Here is a 26,118-nt window from a genome sequence, read left to right on the forward strand (position 1 = left end):
GGAAAAATGCTAAAACTTGAAAAACTTTGGGGCTAAAAAATTATATGCCAACTGAAAAGATGATTTCTAAGGAAGTTAAGTCTGAATAAATTAACAATACTTCAGTAATGAACTAACTGAAACCCAGCTCTGTACCTACACATGGCAAATGCAAATTTCTTCTAGAATTGATTGTAACTCTAAACTTTTCTAAGTTATTATCAAGTGCTTACATTGGCTTGATACTGCTCCAGGATTACATGACCTGGAAACTCTGGTTCTGGAACAGCTGCAAACTTCCGAACAACGATTTGCAACATCTGAAGCCCAGAAAGACGAAGCTGATCACTGTGATCTGTGGCAGCCATAAAAGCCATACGGACCAAGTCAGCTAAATGCAATACCAAAAAGTCATCTGAAAACAGAAATTAAAAAAAGAAAATAGTTCTATTAAATTTAAATTCAGACATAATGTGTTTTATAGGACTGTTCCAAACATTTTCAAAATGTGTATTTTACATTTTACCTTCATATGTATCAAGGATTCACTTCAGGCAGAGTACACACAGATCAATTTTACTTGGCTACCTTATGTTAGCTAATCTAGTTTGCTTTCCATTTAAATGTAGAAAAAAAAAGTACTTAGAAAAAAGTATAAATATCTTTATGTATGAGACAGATTTTCTAAAAGAGCATTGAGGAAAACACCTCCAGATAAACACAGAGAGGTACTGAAAAATGGCACTGGTGATTATGGAATCATGGGAAGAAAAAAAATGGCATCTTTTGAAGTCATACTCCCAGACACCAAAGTGTGATGTTGTAGGCTGGTGCCAGCTATCACTTGGGACTGCCAGTGCTCATACAGAAACAACACCCTCCTACACATCCGCCATGGTACTATAACCAGGAAACTGAGCATAAGTGCTGCAGTAAGATGCCATTCTTTCAGCAAATAAAGTTTCTCTGCACCTTAAAGAATATAGGCTTCCAATCAGAGTAATTAGAGGCTTCATTGAATACAAACAACAAATTTATGATAAATTTCATTAAGATGTAAAGAGCTAATACTTAATTAGGCATACTTTACACTCTATGAAATTCTTCCAGTGCTTAACACATACCTCTGGAGTCACGTTGTTTTCTTTCCTGAGCCAAGGTTATGTCAAAATGTGCACTGCCTGCATTTTCACACTGGCTTATAATTTTACAAACACACTCTGCAGCAAAAACTCTGGTGGACCATCGTGGATTTCGGAAAGGATGGAACCTGTCATCACTGTCAGACGTTAATACAGATACATCATCCCCTTTGGCAGTTTCCTCTTCTTGAGTGGTATCTATTGATGCTACAGTATTGAAATCTGCATTTGGGACACAGAGGGGAGAAAACCAAGCATAATATTCTTTCTTACTGTAACTGAAACCTACAGAATGAAATCTCTTCGAAGTCTATCTCTAGCCTCAAATTCATGGTGACTCCCTTCAATCTTGGTATTTTAAACTAAATATTAGAATTCAAATATAATGAAACTCCCAACATTTGGTTGATATTAAGATCAATACCACAAAAGTAAATTAAGAACTGCAGTGAAAGAAGCAAAAGAAAAAAACTCTTTAAGTCTGATGCATTAGAAGCTAGTACTGTTCCAAACCAAAAAGTTAAAATAAAATCAAAAAAGTAAATGCAAGAAGTTTTCCTCCTGCACTTGCAGGTAAAAGAATTTCCTTCATGCCCGTCAATATTCAGCACAGTAATTGATTTTCTGTGCTCAGAAGTTCCATTATGATATAATAGGCCTGCATCAGTTCTATTACTAATTGAAGAACTGGTCAGAATACTTTTCTTGCAGGTAATTGCACAGGACTCACAAGCTCAAACCTCTTCGGTATTTCCATTCCTGATATGGAAATGAATTAACATTAGGCGTATAAATCAACAAGAATATGAACAGGCAACACATCCTAAGATGTTTACAAGAACTTGTTCAACGGGGAAAGAGCAATCAGAAGAGAGGAAGGAATATTCCCTTGAAGGAACTAAGTTAAAGGATCCAATCTTTCAATATGAATGATGATTATACACTTTATAAACGGCAAACATTCAAGAAACTTGAACACTTTCCCTCAGTGACATAATGACTGCTGCAGGCCTTATTTTGATTGTGTTCTCAACTACAGTGTATTAAGACTCACCAGCAGAGGCAGCAAGAACATCCTTACAAAGCTTCAACCAAAAAGAGAGCTTCTCAACTGCCATTGAAGTAAGCATATGAGTCAGAGTTTCTTTGATATCCTGGCACAATCTTGGATCCAACTCTTTGTCCAGCAAGCCCAGCAATGCCCCCTCCAGGCCTATTTCTCTGATGTTCACATCTGCTAAGCACAAAATCTGTGAGCTGTCTGTACATCACAAAACTGCAGTAATGACACAGAAACCCCACTGAAGGTTGCACACAGGATATCTTGTGAACAAGTACTTACTAGCCCTGAAATATTTCTGAAATGATTATATTTTTCACTTGAACACTACAGCTAACTTATGAATACAAAATAAATGCTGAGCTTTTACAGAAATGTAATAACAGGAAGAAAGTTACCCCAGCAAAAAATCAGCAGTTTTTAAAAATGGCTTTAGTCTATCTTTTCTGAAAACTTCCAAATGACTTGAACTGAAAGCTGAAGTGAAATAAATTTTTAATACCACTCACTCACAGAAAGGCACAAGAGCATGAACTAGTGATCACTCTCAGACCTTTTAGCAAAACGTTAATACAACAGCTACTGACCACATTTGCTTAGACTTCTCTGGAACTCCCCCTGCTTTTCCTCATTGTCTTCATTTTATCATAATTTGGTACTATATAGACAACTGAGGTAGAAAACATTTCATACCCATAGCAGAGTGTGTTTAAAATTCACTGTCAATATGTCAAATCTCAAAACTTTGATCTCAAAACTTCAATACGTTACCTGGAGTAAAATCTTCTTTGCTCTCTTTCACTAGTGCAACAGCATATTCTGATACTTCAGCAGCTTCTCTTTGCACAATTTGACGTAAGCAAGCCACCACTGCACGTCTCAGTAGTAAGTATGAGCTACAGAGATTCATCTGAAACATGCAAGAAGATACAGTAAGATGCTAACAAACCTCTGTGGCAATACCTCAGTAAGGCTGGTATTTTCTGAACACTTGCAGCTATGGCAAATCTGTTAAGTCAGTAAATATGTAATTGATGCTCTTTTTGCTCACCTTTTTTTAAAAAAAAAAACCCAAATGAAATGTTTTGCAAGTCCTGTAATCAATTTTACAAAACATATCATTACTTTTAGCATTATCTCTCCAAAGGCAACTTACAATATTGGTTTGGGGCTGAATCCACCTCCCACCCAATATTGTACAAAACCTGGCATTAACTTCAATGCCATGTGAATCGTGGTCTCAATGAACAACTAACTCTTTGACTACTGGGTATATGCATACAGTGGGCTTGAAAGCTCAGTACAAGTCATCATCAGATGTAACTAGAGAAATGTCAGTGAAACCAAGGGTGAGAGAGTCAATCAGGCTTTAGTAAAACATAACTCCATGCATGAAAGGAAACTTATAAGAAAGGGCAAAGAGAACATTGCTGCAGTTTCATTGGAAAAAAAATTATATACTCAGTTCACACTAAATTATGTTTTAGAGAAGTTGAGAGAAAGGTTGAGATTCACTGATGAATGTATGGCACTGAGATAGGACAGCTCTCCTGAGCAGTCTCCAGCAAAAAAGTTCATAGCATCATCATATTTTAACACCAACAGGCCAGTGTGTGGATTATTTTACTGGAAAATACATGATGACAGATTCACTATTACTGGAACAGGGAAAAACACTTAAAAAACCCCAAGACATAGCCTCAAGGGTTTTTTGTTAGAGTGGAGATTTCTGGTTTTTATTTGCTGTTTTCAATTTTAAGACAATCCTGAAGGGAATCCTAAAGCTAGGATAAACTAGCTGTGTGGTCAGGCAAGATGGCTACAGCAATCTCTATGCATCTTCCTCTAAATTAAGTTTAGGTTATCATAAAAAAAAATGTTCTCTACAACTAAGTGGTTGGGTACTCTTAGATGTTACCGTCCTTAAAATAGATAAAGCTGAGTGTCTGCTGCAGGAAAACCTTGCGTTAGGCTGTGCTAGTCATTTGTTAGCAACAGGCCAATATATGTTAGTCTAAATGACTAATATATATTAGTTAACATATTAAACATTATTAACATTAGTTAAAGAAAGCAATTTAAGGACAAAAAAGTAAGCAATACAGAATTTTAGCTTTGTTAGATTAACAAAACTAAGCTTCTTGGAAGTCTGTGGAATTTCTATGCATGCACGTGAATCTACAGTACTGAGAATTACATAATTATACACAAAAAATATATTCTGTGCATAATTCTTCTACAAGAAAAAGAACTTGACCCAATAGGTATGTCTGCAAGGTACTTTAACTGCAACTTCAGAAACAAGTGAGACTTTTAATGCAACATTTATGCAAGCAGGCTACACATTCTACTTCAAGTTGGACATGCATAAATTCCGTGCTCATTTTTAATAGGGAAAAAACAGAGGACCCGATTGAGGCTATTGAAACAGCACAAGATGCACGTTTTTCATCTCTCATTCTCCCACATTCTAAGCAGGGGACAGGACTAAGTGACAGACACAAAATGCAAGCATCACATGAAAACTTAAATGTACAAACAGTTCCCTTTCTGTACTTAACACATTAAAATTATTCCTCACTAAGCACATAAATGAAATGTATCCCTGCCATCTGCAGAAAGTTAGGAAGGCTCTGGTTAGGATGACAATAAAATATCACTTGACATGCTAAAAGAAATTACATTAAAATGGTTAAAAAGAAAGATAAAAGATGAAATAAAAACACCACTGCAAACTGCAAAAGTTGAGGATTAACAAGGCACAGGGACCTACCAACACAGAATTATCCAACAAGATTTCCTGCACAAAAACAAACGACAACCAGTCATGACACAACCAAAATAGATATCACAGTGATATCAACCACACATGGAGACTGTAACATGTAAGTTCAGCATATAATAAAATTCAGAATCTTATCTCAAAACATACCAAAAGCCTAATTTGCTTAGTTAATTTCTCTTATTTTTCATGTTGAACACACTTAAATTCCAATCCAACTGCCCCTAAAATTAATACTTAAACAGTACCAAGACAACAGCACAGCATAGTTATTAACATTGTGTACTTATTGTGTTTCAATATTGATCTTATTGTTAATATCTTAGAGCTGAAAGCTGGAATTCACTGTGTTGAGGAGTACTACACCATAAGCTTACACAGATAAGCTCTTTAGAGTCTGTTCGCACCTCAGTTAGCTTTAGAGCTAAATTTAGACAGGATTAAAAGCAAACGATTTGTATTCTGCTGGAGCCAAGAATTCAAATAGCAGGACAAGTATGCAGGACTGGGAGAAACCCCATGAAAGATTCTGTTGACAAACAGGGAACGCTCAGAAGCTGAAGAAGGGAAGGTAGATAATGACAAGCACATATATATAATATATAAAAAAAACCCAAACCAAAGAACCCCACAAAGCATGAGACATTGAAGAAGTGTGTCCATTGCCTAAATCATGGTTTACTAGTGCTAGCACAGTTACAATCTGAGTTGTGTGAATACACTGGAGACCTGAACCATCTCGTGCTGTGGGGGCTGGGAAGACAGGTGGAGGGAGGAGGCAGCCTGCAGCTGCCTGCACAAGAAATTGTGTTAGCATACCTAATGATGGAAAAAAGAAATTAAGAGGGAGGAGAGGAAGGGTTATGAGAGAGGGGAAGGAGGTAAAAGAGGAGGCAAAGAGAAAGTGGAGGGGAATAGCAGGAGAATGAGAATTTTAAAAAGGCAGGTTTGAAGGCACAGACATTTAACAGAATCCTTGGAGAAAGAGGGTGGAGAAGGGCGCTGGTTCAAATGCTACTAAAAAAAGTAAAAAAAATTGCTTGCACATTTGTTTTCAAGATTTTGAGTGAAAATTCATGTTTCTATGGATGGAGGGGGAAAAGATCACTCATCTGACTGCAGCTTCTTGGCTCTCCTGTTTTTCTTTCCTAAACAAAGAAAGCAATGGTGAATATCCACATGATCTAGGGCCTAGCTTTTGCACACTACTTCCCCTTAAGACTGCAAAATGCAAGGCAAAGGAGGACCATCACACCTTTTTCTCCAAACTGCAGACATTTAAACTCATGAAGAGTAACTAGCTGTGGGTCACCTTGCAGGTAAACAGCACAGTGAAATGCAGATTTCAGATCCAATAACTTATTCTGCTTCCCTATTGAGATGGTGATTTAGTGAGTGGAAGCTACATGGATGGATGTTGAGATTTACAAATGCAGAATTCTGCTTGTGCAATTATCTTCTCACAGACTTGCAAAGTACACACTCAAAAAACCTTGCTTGTGACACCCTTCAGAGACATACTGACATTACTGAATTGTCAGTGCCAACAACACTGGCCTGAGTTGTACAAGTTCATGAGAATGAGAAAAGGTGACCCATGTGAGCCACTGACTTGGTGGAAGCCTACAGTCATTTCTGGGATAGAGGGGAACACACTCAGGCCCATGAACACACACACCCCCTGCTTCTTCACTGACTCATTTAGTATTATGAAGTTCATAAACTTCTGTATGAAAGTATGAAGTACTTTCAGACAACTTGTATAAAAAATAAAAATCAGTAATATTATATAGACAAGACTTTGTCATGACATCCTCTTTATTAGTAGGTATTTGATATTATTAGAGAGATAGAAGCAGACTGTACATGGACTTACAAATGCTCCCAAATGCTGCCACACCCTCTATGCAAGAGACCGACTGACACGATTCGTTGTGATTTTATCAACAAAAGAAAAACTATGTTTTACCCAACAAACAGAAGATAATTTTTGGTGTATGTTAAAACAACACTTCAGATTAATTCCAGCTCCTCTGTAACTAGCATATCCATGTGTATCACAGTGTGGGGCAGAAAAATCTTCAGTTTTTTCTAGCTCCCATAATCATGTTTCTTGTAAAACTAAATAAAGAAAATGTAAGGAATCTAAACCTTAAAGAAAATTAATATCTATTTAGTATTGATACACAAGTGCTGCCCAATGGAACATGTGCATAAGAACTGTGTTGAAACAGATGAGATTAAAAAAAAATCCAACCACACTTCACTGTCTCTGGATTTTTGTTTCTCTCTGATTGACAGTAAGACAAGACAGTATTAAAAAAACAAAAACAAAAAAACCCAACAACAAGCAGAACCCCTCAAAAACCCCCCACCACTACAGCAAGCCCCTCAAATCCACCAAGGTTAATAACTATCAGAAAATTATCTTTTTTTTTTTTAAGAACTTCAGAACAGTAGCTATTCAAAGACAGGGAGATATTGGGTGAAAACAACACAAACCAAACCAAACTCCACAAATAAACTCCCTCACCTCTTGTCAAATAGGGCTGAAAAAGTTTTGTTTGTTTCTTCCAAAGACCTGATTTGACTACAACTTATGTGTTACAAATTTTTATACTGACTGCCAAGATGTCAGTTCAGTGAACCATTAATGCTACAGAAATTACAAACCAGAGAAATCTACATCTTTTCAGTATCACAAAAAAAATCAAAATGAAACAAAACAATTCCCAGTAATTAGTATACACAATTTTTAAAAATCAGTCCCTCAACCAAGGCATAAAAAGCAGCAGAGGGGAAAAAACTGGCCAACATAAACCAGCTGGAAAAAACCCAGCATAAAGTTGTAATGAATGGTATACCCTGCCAGAGAACTGGCCTTAATGAGAACAGCAGAATGCACCTGCAAGCAGTTCAGAAGGCTAAAACATCCACAGAATGTGCTCATCTTGTAAAGTGGAAGCAGAAACTGAGGGAAAAAATTAAGATATATAGAATACTTGCCTGTAGGAGAACATGAAACACCTCATGCCTACACAATGATCAGTTTTCTCTGCTTAAAGAAACATCTGCATTTTTTAAGTCTTTATGAAAAATATGAACAAATTTTAAAATACATGGATATAAACTAGTAAATATATACTCACACAGAGGCAGCTTACGAGGTTAGACAAGTTGACGTGTCGAGGAGCAAACATGTGAAGCTGCTGAAGGCAAGAGATGGCTTGAGCTTGAACAAGGCAGTCAGGATTATCCTGCATCACTGCACAGCCCAAAAGGCAGGAAGTTCTTAAGGCTGACACTGCTGTACTGCTGCCTATATTGAGAATAAAGAAGGTTATTTTTGTTTGTTTTTAAAACATATACTTATTCTTAATAAACATGATAACCTGTCTTTTTCCCAAGCCAGCCACTACATTCATCCTTCTAAAGGATAATCTTTGTATCTGTGCTATGCTTTGATATCTAGGAGTAGTGATCACATTGCTCTCTGGTGATTTATATGCAGATTTTAACTGGCTGCATCATAACTAAGACGTAGACAGGCTCCTAACTCTTGAAATATGAACACCTTCTGTTCTCATGTTAAAATTATAAGATGTAAGAATGTAAGAAATATAAAATGTAAAATTCATGTAAGAAATTTCAGCCCAAGGCAAGGCTCAGAGAACCAGTTCAAACAAAGGAAATTATGTCAAGAGACACTATTTTTAGAAAACTAGCAGTCATGTCATCTTGACTGCATAAAGTCATGGCCTATGAAATACTGTCTTACAACTAGGTAAAGAAACTTAGATCTGCTTACTCGTTACAACTGCACTCACACACATTCAATGTTTAGAGATTTGGCAAACCAAGCTGACACATTTGTGCGTTCTGTACCTTGCAGCTCAGGGCCCAGCGTGGTAATGAGTGTATTTAAACAGCGACCAAGGCTTTGATGAACTTCAGCATAGGCTGGAGGCACGCTCAGCAACAACATGAGGACAAGAGATAAGGTAGGTTCCACATGCACGTGATACAAAGGCCCAGCCAGATCTACTATTAGTGACAGAGAGTGTAGTGCCCATGCCTATAAAATAAGAGAAGCAGGAATGTAACCTCTTTATGAGATACATTATTTACATAAAACCTTTTAAAAATTCGACAGTTAAAAGTGAAATTCAGAGATGAAGTGTAATAGAAGTTGCACTTTTAGCTTCCAAAGGAACAAATAGAGAGGTTATACAAAGAAACTATGAATCTGATGCTGAGTAAGCCATTTTGAATATTTTACAAGGAACTGTATGTTGTGCAATGAAACAATAATTTAAAATTTGTCACTGTTAACAAACAAAAAGTTGAATGTAATCATGAGTTAGTTTAACAGTGATTATTATTCCTTTATTATATTCTATTATTCAAAAAATTTCTTACAGTTCGGTGTGCAAGAACAGAATTGCAAAAAAACACTGAAATAACCTATTGTAGTCAGTTACTTTGCACCAACAGCCACATCTATTTCACGTCAGCAAACAGTTCCTCTTTGTGCAAAGATACTGTAGAAAAAGCTTTGAAAATTCTTTCACTGATGTTTAGACAAATACATTAAATACACTCAATGTCTTCAAAGCTATTCTGATAGTTTTAACCACAGAGAAGTAACATTAATTAGTCTTCAAAATTTCTTGTCTTTCTCAAGGGTGTATATCCACCAAGTTCTACAGCATTCAGGCTACAAATCCCTTTTATTTACTATATGACTTTTCAGCTAAATATACCGTGATGTAAATACTGCAAAAGAGACAAAAAGCTGACACAAACAAACAAAAAAATCCCCTCAAACAAAAAAGCCCTAGGTACTATCTAGTCAAAGTCAGGATATGGGTGCATGTGAAATTAATCAACCCCTAAAACATCAGATGCTGTTTTTGAAGTGATCCTTATCAGTCTCACAGATCATTGAATAAGAACCTCCCATATCTCATCATAGTTCTTGCCACTGAAGTTGTTGAAGGTGGACTTTGAGCAGGGGCTGTCTTCTAAATTACCTTTGCTGCTCCAGCCATTACCTGTGAGTTATGCCTACAAGGCTGTGAAGTGTTATTCTTACAAGAAAAAGAACTTTAAACTCCAGAATACAGTTCAGTTAATCTGTAACATAACATTTTTATGTAAGTGACAAGTACCTGCACATCAGGAGAAGTACTGTCCTGAGACAAGGTATAAAGGATTCCAACACATGCATTCAGGTGCTGAGTAGAACCTATTCCTCCTAGGTACCTATACAGACATCCCAGAGCCAAAGAATGACCCGTTCTTGATACCACATCCCTAGCAGATTTTAGCCTATTAATTGAAAGAAAACTGTTAGTTTAATCACCAAGACTCTTACTATGTAATAAGTACATCTACAAATGAAATTTCTAGTATATAATCAGCAAAAAAAATTTATTAGACACTATTATATTCCCCAAATTCTCAGTTTATACATTGTCTTTATCTGAAGAAAGCACCAAAAATATTTTAGGTACAGTTAAAATGGTGTTGCTAGCGATGCCTTAAGCTTTAGCTTTCATGTTTTCAGATTCTGTGCTGCCTAGGGGTGAAGTTCTGGGCCTCAGATTAAGTGCTGGTAAGCTCTCCTCACAGAGCAGGTAGACAACACAAATCCTTTCCTGCTGAGGACCAAGGACAACTTTCAGCCCAACAGCATAAACAACGGTGGGCTGAAGGGAAGAACAAGAAGGATGGGACCTCACAACCTGAAGCTGTAATTGGACAATTAAACCCCAACATGCAAATGGACCAAAACTTATAAAAATGTAAAATCTTGTGACCAGTCAACCACTTTTTGAGACCTTTCTTAGTCTAACCTGGGTGCAGCCTTGGTCATGTTCCTGTCCTGCCTAAGGTGGATCATGGAGGCCTTTCAATAAATACCTACTTTATTCTCTAGCTGTGCCCAGTCTCTGTTTCAGGTCAGCCTTCCAAGGCATCACTAAAACAGCAGCCAATTTAATTCATTTGAAAGTCTACATGCTTACTTAGTCTTACACTAAGAAATACATGCAGAATCCAGGCAGGGTTTTTTCCTGTTAATTTTTGAAGCGACATCAAATTCATGAAGGAAACCAGCTTTTAGAAATTGCTGTAATAGGTGTTCGGTAGATTTCTCAAACATTTTTATAAACTCCAGCAGTATCTTTTCATGCTTACTGTGAACTTACTTGTCAAAACTGACTTGCGCTAATCCAGCAGTGAAGGCACTGTCAGAAACCACCTGTGCCAGCCTGGCCAAACACTCTGCAGCAGCACACCTGAGAAGGGGATTATTGCTTTCCAAGGCACCCATCACCAACATCAGGGCAGATCTTCTAACTTCTTCTGAACCTAAACTTCCCTTGCAATTAGCCAAGTGCTAAAAATAGACATTAAATATATTAAGCAGTTAGCAATCAGGGTGTGCTTTTCTGTCAGTCATGCAAAAAATACGAGACCTGCAGAAGGATTTTGATTTTATTGCCCTTTGTCTGAGGAATCCCTCTCTTTCAATTTGCTGTTATGAGAGTTAGGTGTCTGACACTACATAACTGTACATCACAGCACAACATTATAGTATCCATCTTATGATTTTGGGAAATGCTGGATAGATTGCAGTAGAACCAGATAAACCACCATATTAGCATAAAATTCAGGAAATAATATCAAGAAGGAAAAAAAGTGAGAACAGAAAAACACAAAAAAAATCTCAGTTCAAATCATTTGCCTAAGAAGAGAAGAATGGAAAACTGCACATGATAATACAAATAAAGCATCACGGAAAACAAACAAGTAGCAGATAATTATGTGATAACTTTATTTTACCAATTGTTACTTTTTCATTTATACAGTAAGAAATATAAAAGATAGTGACAAAAGACAGAAATTATACAAACAGAATTCTTTCCATATCTCTTATTTGAATGACACTAGTATGGATGCTAGTACACTAGAGTGTACTAGAGCAGGTTTCCCTGTAATTAATATTTAAAAAGGCGAAAAATTAAACAGTGATTCCTTTGCATCTGAGAAAGCTATGACATCACAAACCAATATATTACCATACAAAATAGGACTGATCACCACCATTGTTAATCCAAACAAAGATTTCTGTTTACTGTGCTGGTTTGGATTGGGGTAGAGTTAATTTTCTTCACAGTAGCTAGCATGGTGGCATGTTTTGGATTTCTGCTGAACACAGGGCTGACAATACTGAGATGTTTTGCTATTGCTGAAGGGTGCTTACACAGAGCTACAGCCTTTTCTGCTTCTTGTGGCATCCCACCACTGAGTGGAGTGGGAGTGCACAAGGAATTGGGAGGAAACACAGCTGGGACAGAAAACCCCAAAGGACCAGAGGGAGATTCCACACCACATGGCTGGCAAGAGATAATTGTTTAGCATAAGTTTGAAGTAGAATGAGTTACATAGAGGTAAAATACTCAGTGCCTTACTGGCTGAGCATGAGTAGCTGGTTTAAATGAAGCCTTGGGCCCATAGCTCTGAACTTATATCTAGAGGTGCTTTCATCTGGAATGGAGTACATTTTCTGAGTAATTTTCCTAGTAGCTGGTACAAAGCTGTGTTTTGTCTTTAGTACAAGAACACTATAACACACTGAAGTTTTAATTGTTGCTAGGTAATGGTTGTCCTAAGTCTAGGGCTTTCTTATTCTTCCATGCTCTGCCAGTAAGCAGATGCATCAGAAATGAAAACCAGAAGATCAGGACAGCAGAAGCTGCAATTCCTCAAGGGCCACATACCTGCACAGGACAGAGGGAAAAAACCTAATAACATATTAGAAGACTGCTTACTGCAAATCACCGCTGGACCCAGAGACACGTGCAAGGCACATAGAGCATATGAAGGGTAGGTGGATAAATCATAAGGGTATAATTGCCTAGGGATTTTTATTCTGAGTACTTCTCTGGAGGCACCCAGCTTGAGCTGAACTGCTGCTGTATAACTATTAACTTGGTTTTATAAATCTGATGCCTGACACTCTGCTATGGGAAATGCAGAGTCAAGAAGGAGGAAGCACACCAGAGAGTGAGTGTATGTGACAATGAAGAGACAAAGGGGACACCTGTCTGTTCACAGGGGCTGCCCGCTGCAAAGGGGCTCCTGTCCCAGCTCTGTGCAACCCCTTGAACAGAGAGGATGCTTGGACAGCAGCTCTTCCTTAACATGCGATCATGCCCAGCATATAAAGCCAGGAGCAGGCAAGGGAATGTTTGGAGCGATGGTTTTTGTCTTCCCAAGTGACTGCTAGGAATGATGGAGCCCTGCTTTCCTGGAAGCAGCTGAACACCTCCCTGCTGATGGGAAGTACGAAATTAATTCCTTGCTTAGATTTGCTTGTGAGCATGGCTTTTGCTTTCCCGACTAAACTGCCTTTATCTCAACCCAGGGATTTTCTCACTTTTATTCTTGCAATTCTTTCCCCCTTTCTCCTTCCTATGAAAAATACCAACTTATGAAATAAAATTTCATGGAGATACCTAGCATTTTTTAACCAATAAAGGTTTATTTTAGTCCCAGACAGTTAGCAATCCTCAGCACTTCAGACAGTATTACCCCAATGTAAAGCAGTTCAAAGGAGAGAGTGAGTCAGTGGCTGTGTGACTTGGATTAAAACACAGCAATTGATCTATTTGAACCAAGAGATGCTATGGCTTAGTAACAGAGAGAGAGAGAAACAAAGGAGAGGAAGCAAAGGAGAGAGAGAAAGCAGTTTTACCTTTAAGGAAGTAGAAACAGCTGACACAACATGTAGTTGCACTATTTGTTGTCGAGATCCTTTTGTTTGCTTTATGGAATTCAACAACTGTTCTAAGACCTGAAGCCTTAAACAAAACCAGAAAAGAAACCACATAATTGAAAATTAAGTAAACAAATCAAGCTTTTAAATTTCATTTTAAAACCCATAACAAGATCTATATATAAAATCAGGGGTGGAAAAAATTAACTCTTGAGCATTTTCTTTAACTGCCATCCCTGTCTACTACAAAAAAATTTGTGTATTCCATATTAAAATATGAACTTCCATATACGAACATGAATTTTTTACATTTGTTTCCTTATATGTATTCACAGATAATCACTTATATCTAAGTACCATTGAACAGACATTATGAAAAAGAGCTGTGTATGGGAATAATGCATTTTGACTTACAATTGAGAAAGGAGGAGGCAAAGGAAAATGACAATGCATTTATCTGCATCAATTAATTTCGATCTTGAGAAACAAGTGAAGAAAATCAACTAATAAGCTGGTGTCAGATGGGGCAAATAAAAACCAAAGAAAAAAATCCACAATAAAAGCAGTCAATGAAGACAGAATAAAGAAGTAAACACAGGTCAGAAGAACAAATAAATCATTTGGCAATTGTTGGCAGGTATTCTCATACAAAAACAGCTGCCTGGAACCTACACTAAACCCCAAGCATTCAAATTTGTGAAGACATTAAGACTCAGGACTCTCAAGACTAAACATTCATCCCACACAGGAAACTATAAAACCATTATCAGCTACAATGATCATGATCTAACAATTGAGGTCTAACTATAGCAGGCTTTGAAAATATAAGCTATTTAATTTTAAAATAACTCATCTGCTCTAAAGCTGCATTCAAAAATATTACCACACAGAAGCACACAGAAGAAGCAACTACATGAAAAACCTTCAGGAATTTAGGAATCAGTGTGCTTATAAATGTGAAACAAATCAAAATGCCATGCATGCAATGAGAAAATACATAGACAAAAACCCAAGAGAAGTTCTTAATCTCTTTCAAGCATTCCTGTATCTTGACAGAACTGTGTTGAGACACGCACTCGTTTCTCCCCATCCACTTTTTATAAAGAATGTATTGTGTATTAAGCACCACAAAAACATGTGGTATGTCTCAAAATGGCTTCTCAAAATTTTGATGGGTCTATCACAACAAAACATTATTTTTCTGGGTCCATAGATTTGCTATGACAGTAACCTCTGGCTGGATGTGCCTTTTGTTGCCAGTAACTTTAAAGAGAAAAGTTCAATAATTTGGTGGTCTGAATTATGCCATTCAGATGGTTTACAGACTCCACTTACACAATTCCTTACTTTCTCACAACTGATCTCTTCTGCATCCCACATCAAACACTGTGACCATCTTACAACATCTCCTGAATTCCCCAGGAGTTAGAGTTACTACTTTACCTGTGAGATTCTGTTATGTGGGAAAATATAACTCCAAAAAGTCGAGTTGCTGCACGGATAACAGATAATGCAGGAGGTAGTGGTTTAGGTACTGAATCCCCTTTTGCAAATTTTTCATAAATTGAGTAAGGGTCATACTCCAGGCTGCCACCAGCTATGCTGCTACCTAAAAGGAGCTGTAAGATGGAAAAAAGTGATAGCCATATTTTTGACCAAGTCTAAATGAGCACTGACCTAAATAACTACAACTGCACGAAAATACAAGAATACCTTTATAATAGAACAAAAAGTACCTGCTCTTCAATAAATCGGTGGTCAGTCTCCTGCAGCAAGGGACCCAGTAAAAGGAGATCATTCTCATGACAAAGGGATGGAAGCAAGAATGCAGAGGCATCAATCTGGCTGTCTGCGACAGTCAAGTCAGTCACTAACTCTTTTAGAACAGCACTGAAGTCTCCTTTAAATTAAAGAAAAAAATATTCAAAACTACTGGTTAGTTATTTGCCACAAGCAACTTTGGGAGAAATATATTTATACTGAAACAGCAGCATCCATGTAACATTTCTCTTTAGTCTTCAAATAGTTAATTAGAGAAGACTCTTTGTTAGAGGGGAAACCATAGAGCAGTGACATAAGCAAGTTAAGCACCCACAGCCAACTAAAAGCTGAAAAACAGAAACTTTTTTCTTTACATAAGGCATACTGCCATACAACTGATACAGCAGTAAATTACTTATATTTACTCATAAAGTAGAGGGGAAATGGCAGTTATGAACACAGTCATATTTTCTTCTATTTCCTGAAAACTAATGCTGTGGAATGTATTACATAATCACAAAGGAATACTTGAACTTGGCAAGCAGAAGTAATTTACAACATCCATAGGTTTGATAAATAAGCAAAAGCTGATGAATGCAGTCCCCTATTTTAGGAGTTTGCACGCAAAAACCAAAACAGGAGGAGTTTATTGTAGGTTACATTACGATAAATTTCACTGGTAGTTAAAACTTCCACCTATTTTTCCACATAATATTTCTGACAAGGTTGTACATAATACAAAAACAACAACACTGGGCATTTTGAGTCAGACTATCTAAGTCATTAAAATAGTCTTTGTAGTGAGAGAACATTTCCAGTGCTGAATCACATGATGAGAAAGGACTGGTTTCCAATTGTGTTGGAAAACACTGCAGAACTGATCTTGAAGAAAGTATTCAGTCTTTATACAAATATTACATAAGAATTTACCTCCAGAGCATTAAGATGGAAAGTCAAGCCCTCCTGAACTTGGAATTATCAGCACTAAGAAGTGGGGAGAGGGGAGAGATGGGCACTTAACACCACATATCCAATTCCTTACATTCAGTTTTGTTATTAGCTGATCACACAATTACATGTTTGCACTAAAGCAACTGAAGTTGTTTATAATTTTTCAACATGTGGAAGTTTCAAAAAGTGAGACAACAAAGTTTTCAGCACCTCATGAGCCCAAGTAGAGATATTAGCATAGTTAGAGCTTGCAGCTGCAACCAGCTACTTAACCCTTCCTGGAAACAGAATCGATTCTGAGAAGTCGATTCTGAGAAGTATTGACATTCTCTCCCCTGCCCATCAAACTCCTGGCCCTATCAGCCTGTCTCCCCTGCAGGCATCTGTTCTGCCTGCCTCCCTGACTAATTAAGTAAATAGGTAATTTTCCCAAAATACTTTACTCAAATCTAAATGCAAAATGTTTGCACTATCAAATATATTGCAAGGTGCACAGATAATATGTGAAAGGAATAGAAATTGAGCCTTTCAAAAAACTATGACAGTTAACAACTAGAAACTGTTCTTTCATTATTACTCATCATGACAAAAATTTCCTTCCTATGAAAAATACCAACTTATGAAATAAAATTTCATGGAGATACCTAGCATTTTTTTAACCAAATAAAGGTTTATTTTAGTCCCAGACAGTTAGCAATCCTCTCAGCACTTCAGACAGTATTACCCCAATGTAAAGCAATTCAAAATTTTAAGCCAGAATGCTGTTTCAGCATTCTAGCTATTCATCTCATCCTATTAAGAAACAAGTGAATGCCTGTATTCAATTTTATGGTTTAAACAGTAGAACATAAGCATAAAAAACTGAAGAAAAGAACCCTAATGAGTTGTCTGACAAAACATATTCATTTCAGACAACAGAAAACATCAACAAATCTAACAGAATTCAAGCTACTGAAATTATTTTTGTGAAATTTTCAATTTGGACAACATAAAACTTTTTATAATATACATTTATAAATGTTTAGGCTTGAAAACATGAGCACATCATAATCCAAAGCTAATCACACATGAAAATGATCACAAATATGATTTATTATCTCAGCACCAGCTTTCCTCAGCTTAACAAGTTAATACTTTGTATCAGATAAATTACAAGTCTTATCCATTCATACACAACGGAAGACAGCAACTAAAACATGTTAAAAGTATTTCACTGATGTTCAAGTTTACCTACTATGTTCTTCTCATATCTGTCACTGCTGAAATAATGCAAAGAATCAATTATGATTCATGCACACTCATGGTAAAACTTGATAAAATTCTGCTCTTTGAGCAGATATGACAGAAAGCAGTAAAAGAAACATCAAAGAGGAAGAAAGTAAGCAGGAAAGGACTAAGCAAAGCCTAAATACATCATAGTATCTCAGGCCTCAGAAATCTAAAAGGCATGCACTGAAAGAAGCTTTGGGTATATGAATAGTCAGTTTTCAACTGTTTATTTTCCTGGCTATTTTGTTTTGTTCCTCTTTGTCCTGGTTTCTTTACTACTCTTGTACTAAAGAAAACAAGTTTTGCACATTATTTACACATACTAAAAGCTTGAGTTATAACTCCTGGTAAATGTTTCCATAATCAGTTTTCTCAAAAAGAAACCACTTACAGATTTCTATCATCTGGCTAACTACCTGGGCTGAAGAAAACAAATACAAAATAAATTAAAAATTAAACCATGAACTGGTGAAAGCTTCTCAATCAGTGTGTCACTCTGAGCCATGTAAAATGAGCCCTACTGAGCAACACAAGAGTATTTCCAATATTGTTCCTATTTATAATGACTAAATTTAGACATTGAAAAAAACATCCTGAGTTCCATGGTAATATTGTTTCCCCAAACAAAATAAAACAAATATTTTTAAAATCCACAGTATTTGCAAAAAAATAGTTTCTGCATGAAGCTATCATACTGGAAATAATATGGAAAGAATGGTATTAGTTTGAGTTTTACCATATCAACTTCTCACTGCATTTTTAGATGATGCATACCTATAGGTTAAGATATATAAAACTAAGTTCTGGCAATGTATGCCTTGCCATTCCTTCCACACTCTCCTACTGCTGTATTATGTGAGTGGACACCTCTGAGACTACACTGGTTTTGATTCTAAGGCTATTTTCAAGATTTCAGCCAAGTGCTCACTTATTTATGACAAACTTTTCAAGCTTTTTCTTTATTTATTGGACTAGAATGCAGCATCCTCAGCTAGGCTGCTCTCTCACAAGAGGTACAAGATCACACTGTAAAACACTGTGTCTTTTCAATGAAGTAGAACTTAAGCAAAAACCCCAAACACACCAAGAAGCTGGAATCCCAGCCATACCCAAATGTTTGTATTCTGTAACATGTCACTCCTGTAATACAAGAACAAAAGGAATAACTTGCTCTCAGGGGTGTAGGTGTCATTTTCAGTCACAAATGAGTATTATTCACTATGCTTCATTATATACAGACTTCTAATGTGACAACAGCTCAAGGCACAGGTCAGGGATTTGTCCCAATTCTCTCAGCAGTTACCACTAGATGGAGCAGATTATTTGAATAAGGATTCCCTCCAAGATACAGAAGACACAACTAATTCAGAGCATGGTTGCTTCATATTGTCTCTGTCCTGAAGAATACCCTGTACTTCTCCTTAGAGCTGGCAAAACACTAGAGTTCCTTCCTGCTGTCCATAAACTACTGTACAGCAAACAATTTAAAGGCAATAAAGGTATATTTATATTAAATATTTTAGCTGAAAGTTACACCCATCCAACTACAGTGCATAGTTAATAGATCAGAGACATAGATTCTTTTTGTTATGTTCTCCTATAAAAAGTAAGTCAATGCCCACATTTTGTTGAAATTATTCTTTAAATACAAACCTTTTATCCACAATCTGCACAGGAGCAAATTAATGTATCTGTAATATATGCTTAGTTAAATTAACTAATTTGAATTCTTTCAGTGGTCTATATGCAATTAGTTAAAGCTGAAGTTACACCTTTGGGAATTAGGATTTAACGGAAAAATAAAACAGGCATCAAAGAAAATAAATTTTTCAACTAGTTTGAAATTGAAACACTATCTAACTTCAAATTTCGACCAAAAATAGAGCCAAAGTGTCTATTTCTAACAGAGGTCTGTACTGGTATTAGAAGAGAAAAAAGATCATGAACACTAGCTTTTCAAAACAGTGATTTTGCTACAATTCATCAAACTTATAGCAGAAATAAAATTTGTTTTTTTAGAAAAGGTGGGACTAATTTTTGCTGGCTGAATATGTGTTGGACAAATAATTAACCATAAGCCCATAGTATTTTTAATGGATTTCTCCTTGTAAGGAAATACATACCTTCATACGCCTTTGGGGGCAATACTGCTAGTAATTCATAAAGTTTCTGTCTGTAAACCGTTGATGGTGTTTTTAAGGAATTTCCATATGATTTGTATATTGAAGAAAGCCTTAAAATAAAAAGCATGTCAGAGACAGTAGGGACTTTAATGTAACAGCCCGTTTCATTTGTACCACACTACTGAATGCTTTTAAAATCCATACATATTAGAAGTACATTTTGATTTGCATAATTAACAGTAAAAGGAAACCAATTTATTTCACATGTCCTGATACAATGTCTGTTGTCCATTTCCACGTGTTATTTTCATTTAATACTAGAGAAATAAACAAGCTTTCTATTTCCTTTGATTGTACCTATATTTATGACAAGAAATTTTCATGCATATATTTCTCTAAGTTAGAGCTTAGAACCCAAATGCATTAAATTGTTCTGTATTCAAAAGGCAAAAGTTTAATACAACCCTTTCCAGCTTGGATATGAAATTAAAAATATCCATGTCTAAAAGATGTTTTTCCAAGCATATTCTTGAACTTTGTTTCTTATTTAATAAAAAATAACGGGATAAAAATGCAAATGTGTATGCTTAATTAAAAAAGCAGTATGTAAAAACTAACTTTAAAAAACTTGCAATAAAGCCTTCCTTAGATTTTTCATGACACTGGAATCTGCAAACACAGTGTCTGATTTTTGTCCCTTGGAAACAAAGTTCTTTAGAAAGTGCACTAAGCAAATACAGATTAGTCTAGTATTTCAAATAACAATTTTATACACACACTTACTGTGTCAGTAAATCAACAGCACTTGGGAGAGGAGGAAGAAGCCTCTGAACAACTTCATCCGTAAGAAGACCAGCACAGTGGGAAACAAAGCTTTTAATAGCTAGAAAAGGAATTGGATTTCAATTTACTTAGTGTGAGATATGTTGAAGAAAAAAATCACATCAGGAAAGTAATTGCATTACTACATCACTAATAATGTATAAAAGTAGAAATGTAAAAAGTCAGATGCACTGCTTTTAGTGTCTCAGCTTGGACATTCATATCTTGATTTTTAACTGCATACATAAATGCCATTATTTTTTGCATTTTGTTATTGAACTAAGTGATGGTATGTAACTCAATTTCATGACGATTCCATAAAAAGAATATAGGAGGATGATCAAGTGACTTACTGCTTACTTTACTAGTTTTCCATTAAAATTTAGTTTCATTACTAGACTCAAGAAACCAATTAATATGTATATAATTTAGAGAAAACTAAACTTGAATTTAATTTCCAAAAGCACCTAGAGAATCTACTGTATTAAATAACTATTTTCTAAAGAAAAAAATACTTAAAAGTTAATTGTTTAAGTACTTCTAAAATGAAAATACTATTGAATTCCACACTTTGTGATGTATCTTAATAGTGAGAGAGGGGTGCTTACTATACCAGGGTTCACATTTCTGGAAAGCAAAGTACCCTTTAGTACTCTAGAATACAAGACTGAAACATGTTAAGTATTTGAAGATCTCCGGGGCAATTTCTCAGAAACCCAAATTCACAGTATTTCATGATAAAAAACTGCAACCTACCAGGGAGCAGCCACATTCAAAGCTCTTTTCTGGCTGAGAATTGCAACTATCTTTTTGTAATTTTTAACCAAGTCCTTCCACTTTCACAAACATGTTTGAATGACTCACCAATTCTATTTTGCTTATAGTAAGTTACCTGGTAGGAAACAGAACCACTATTTTCCAAATATAATAGACTGCATAAACAACACAACATATCCTGCTTTGGATCTTCAGTCATTATTGTGATTTGTTTGCTAAACAAGAGAAGAAACCTCCCTCCCTGATTACCATTTATTGCTTGAAAATCAACTGATTAGAAGGAGGAGAGGAAAAAGTCTCTTTTTTTGTTGTTGTTAGTTTTTTGTTTTGTTGGTTTGTTATTTGTTTTAGGGTTTTTTCTATAAAAATGAAACATATTTATATGTAAATATTGATATACAAGCATGTATATTGGGTAGTGAATATAGCCTTTACCACCTAATGAAAAAGAAATCAATATTAAGTGTCCTTGTTCTTTTAGAAGGAAAATGAACTAAGATCCTGATTATAAATATGCAGAGAAAGACAGTAAATCCTGCTTACCACAGAGGGCACCAGCACGACCTTCCAGTGTTACTTGCCAGGTAAATGCATCTCCTCGTGTCTTCTCTGTCTCTAGGTCTTTAGGAGATGATGGAAAGATGCACTTCCACAGCAACAGCATTCGTGGCAGATGATGCTGGACAACTGCAGGACCTGTAAATGTCGGCAGTTGTCAGGCCAAAGCAATGATTAATAAAACTAAATTTTCTTTCCTTCTTTTTTTTTATTGTGTTCACAAAATCTTTACAGAAATGAGCAAAACCATATGCTACTTTCCCAGCCTTCTCATATGTAATTTCTCAAATATTTACTGTTTCGGTATTCATTTTCATATATAATTAATACTCATTGACACATTTACTAGTATGTTACCACACCAACTACAATCTGTTTTACAAAGTACGGACTCTGTGGATCACCAGCATAAAAGAGATGTAAGGATCAATAGTGATGTTCAGAAAAACAAACATTTGTTTTAGGTTAATTAAGTATAATAACATAAGAAAAAAAAATGGAGCTGTTGGGCAGGAGTAATACCTGAAAACATTAAAAATATGACCAAAGCCAATAAAATACGTTCTTCATTAGTAATTTACTGATCACAGTCAATAATCTGACCATTAATACATCTTAGAAAGTTCTGTAAGATTTCAAATGCGTAACAAGAGGGAAATACAAATGATGAACTCATTTTTTGCTGTGACAAATATTTTGAAATTCTTCATGACCACTAGGACATTTGGTTAGTTTCACTTAGAAATTTATTATCAACATTTAATTAATAGCAGTCCCACTCCAACCACTATTTTTCAGACATTGCTCCCAATGAACTAATAGCAAATTTGAAATAACATTTTTATCTCAGAAAGTTTTTCTAAATATTCCAGCATTTGGGGTTTAAAAAATTATTTTGCAGCAGTAAATTAGACAAAACCTCAAACTAAAAATCAGAGACAGAACATTGAACACCATAATGTAGATTAGGAAAAATTGTAGAAAGCTACTACCTAATGCCATGAGAGCAGCTATCAAGAGCCATCCAGCCTGCATTCGCTGCAGTGAAATGCGACTGTTCTGAGAAGCAGAACACAACAAATCCTCTGCTACTGTCATGATTACCTTCAAAGTAAAAGAGAAAAACAGAGCATCACATCTTGGTAACGACCAACTTTTTCACAATACAATTTGGTGTAATACCTAATCCTATTCTCTTGCTCCCAGAGCAAAAATATCTTCCTCTTATGCTATGGCAATAAACTGAGGCTCGTGAAGTTGCAATTTCTGACTTCAGTACTCGTCTGGGATGGCTTCGGCAGTTCTCTGGAGCACTAGGCAAGTTACTTTGCTGCTTTGTATCCTCTCTTTTAGTTGCAGTGAAATGATAACTTATAATTTCCACAAGAACATGCATTGAAAGGATAGAAATGTTCTGATATACTGTTTATGTCACAATGTATCCATGACATCCATGAATTACAGCTCAGAAGAACTCATTATCTTTTTATCCTTGTTTCAGAATAAAGTCTATCATTTTTCCTGACCATTTTTCAAATCAACAAATGGCATGACTGACAAATAAATTAAAATAGTATAGTTAGAATTAATCCTGTTTTAGCTGCTCCAGAGTAATTGCATGTGCCTGCTATGTGCTAAATGCAAGGTGACTCCACTGTTGCCAAAAGGTACCTACAACTTACATGGAGGAACACCCTCGTGTCCATGCACAATTACCACAGTATGGCTACAAATGCTCTAAGTACTCTGCATGTAGTTTGCTTCAATCATGTTTCACAGATGCTAAAAAAATATCTTACGACTTGCATTATGTCCAGTCTCCAAAACAAACTCCTCATAAGTCAGTATTCCACGTAAGAAGTGTCATTATCAAAAGTATCACTAAAAAACTTCAGTACAGAAAACATCCTTATATAATTTTTTCACACTTAAAAATGTCATGAAAGGTTGCACATGAAAGTTTGTTTCATGAATATTTGAGATTTTTACACTTCCAAAACTTCATTTGAAGTTTTTTCTAATCTGGAAAGTATTAGTTTCCCCAATTCCATAGTGCTACCAGGTGTTTGTAAAAGGAGAAACATATTTGTATAGATTCCTGATAGAGTTAATACATTTGATTCTAAAATAAAACAGTATCTTTTTTAAAACTATACTGCTAAAAATCACTAAAAACTTAGTATACTTAAACTGCCCATAAAGCATACATGCTAGAAAGAATGTAATTCAATGATTTATGACAATTTTTCTCTGTGTACTAGAAGGAATGCCTTATATTTGAAGGATTTTTGTTAAACTGAATTATAAGCAATAGGACTGAATATTAAATATATATAAACTCACTAATTATTTTATTTTCTTTAGGTTCCACCTGCAACTCTAACCGCCCTCTCAAAGAGCATTAATTTATATTAATCCATTAATATAAAACAGCTTCTCTGCAGATCACTATTGTCTATTTTTGATACTTCCTTCTCAAAACTGCTCTATTTAACACTGGTCTCTATCCACTCCTCAGAAGAGGAGCTAGTCTGGAATCTGGCAGTGTTCCTAGGAGAGAGCAGAAAAGAGCTTTTGTCAACTGTTCTGTTCTTCCCCCTGCCAGCTTATTACAGAATACAGTGTTCCTCCCATATTTTTTTGTGCCCTCCCATACCTCCTCCCTAGCCCTATTTTATCCTATTATATTCCTCTAAAAGAAATCTTTGTTAAGAATTACGTTTCTCTATTAAACAGAAACTTCAGCTCTGCACAGTATTTGAATGGCATTTTTTATCTATATAAACAGGAAAACTACATTCATTTTGTTCTCTCCACATGATCTTTCAGCAATCACAAGGAAAAGTTCATCAGTCAGGACTCTGAATGTCCAGAATGTTCCTAATGTACACTGAAACAGTTTTTATACTGTAACTGAAACAGTTATTTTCAGAAGAAAGAACATAAGTTTCTACATTGTGCAAAAAATTAGCATGTACTGCTGACATGTGTGATCCTCCATAGTTTTCCAAACATGAGTAACTCAGCGGATAAAGTTCCTATTAAGATGGAAACAGTTCCTTCCCCTGGCTTTATTTCTACAGCTGCATATCCTTAAAAGTTCAGATCACAGCATCTTCTGGCTGCACTATTGAGGAGATTGGCATCTTAGACTGAGTTAATGCAAGAAGCTGATTTCTGTTATATTCTTCAAAACAAAATAAAAGTGAGCATCAGTTGGACTTGACCAAAGATTTTCAAAATAATATTTAATTGCAGTTATTGCTGAAAGACTGATTAACCTGTACACTTGAGAGTCATACCCAAGAAACAGGAATTTCTGCTCCTGATACCTGTGAGAGAAACACATGCATTTTTGGGTCATGGTGTGCTTCAAAGTCCCCTTTTGAGGAACCAAAATATCTCATCAGTATCACTGTCACAAAGAAAACATGGAAACAGCACTGCAAAAAAAAAGTAAGAACAGCCTATATGCAAAGTATTCAGACCATACCTTCCCTTTTCCATGTGGAATTCCTAAGGGACAATGTTTCACTGCACCAAGCAAAGCAGCAACAGCAAAACTACAGCCAGTTACTGCTTCTGGGCAGGACTTCAATGCACTGAGACGTTCAGTGCAGCGATCCAAGAGCAGGGACACGTAGGAGGGCAGTGCTACTGCAATACAGCGCAAGCACCAAGCTGCTGTCAGTCTCACTGAAACACTGGGATGCAGAGTGACAGAAATTACTGCTTCCAGGATGCCTGAAAAATAAAATGCATACACACACTTAAAGAGGCAAGCAGATTGTCAAACAAGCAAAAATGTATATATGGGACTGGGAAACATAACACGACCCAACTTCTATACTTCTCTTGAAAAAGTATTATTGCTTTTTATTTTTAAGTAATTGTAACAAATTTAAATAACTAAGGTTTTTTTAGAAAAATTTATCCTGGATGAAAAGTAACACTATGAAGGAAACCTAATATATTGCACAGTTATCTTCCAACACGCACAGAAAATATCTGTAAGCTTCCATGAGGAAGCGGAAATCCATGCCATGGATGCAGCTAAATGAGAACAATAAAGGTACCCAGCTCAATCTAACTGTTTTATTATAAACATT

General features: G+C 36.0%; 1 protein-coding gene across 4 annotated transcripts in view; it reads right to left on the minus strand.

Moving 5' to 3' along the window:
* The window catches only part of HEATR5A (HEAT repeat containing 5A), a 66,326-nt gene that overhangs the window by 17,808 nt on the left and 22,400 nt on the right, over positions 1-26,118 (minus strand). For 3 of the 4 annotated variants that reach the window (XM_063398877.1, XM_063398875.1, XM_063398879.1), the window contains 17 exons: positions 25,503-25,753; positions 23,002-23,113; positions 21,995-22,147; positions 20,636-20,735; positions 19,853-19,962; positions 15,485-15,648; positions 15,192-15,367; positions 13,728-13,833; positions 11,176-11,366; positions 10,135-10,294; positions 8,849-9,038; positions 8,113-8,282; positions 4,955-4,981; positions 2,953-3,091; positions 2,176-2,355; positions 1,104-1,343; positions 213-394 (listed from right to left, as the gene is read on the minus strand). In XM_063398877.1, the coding sequence (XP_063254947.1) occupies positions 213-394; positions 1,104-1,343; positions 2,176-2,355; positions 2,953-3,091; positions 4,955-4,981; positions 8,113-8,282; positions 8,849-9,038; positions 10,135-10,294; positions 11,176-11,366; positions 13,728-13,833; positions 15,192-15,367; positions 15,485-15,648; positions 19,853-19,962; positions 20,636-20,735; positions 21,995-22,147; positions 23,002-23,113; positions 25,503-25,753 (2,651 nt within the window). The remainder of the gene's footprint in view (positions 1-212; positions 395-1,103; positions 1,344-2,175; positions 2,356-2,952; positions 3,092-4,954; positions 4,982-8,112; positions 8,283-8,848; positions 9,039-10,134; positions 10,295-11,175; positions 11,367-13,727; positions 13,834-15,191; positions 15,368-15,484; positions 15,649-19,852; positions 19,963-20,635; positions 20,736-21,994; positions 22,148-23,001; positions 23,114-25,502; positions 25,754-26,118) is intronic. The other variant, XM_063398878.1, reaches the window with a different exon arrangement.

This window comes from Prinia subflava, chromosome 5, assembly GCF_021018805.1.
Source record: "Prinia subflava isolate CZ2003 ecotype Zambia chromosome 5, Cam_Psub_1.2, whole genome shotgun sequence".
Taxonomy (NCBI): domain Eukaryota; kingdom Metazoa; phylum Chordata; class Aves; order Passeriformes; family Cisticolidae; genus Prinia; species Prinia subflava.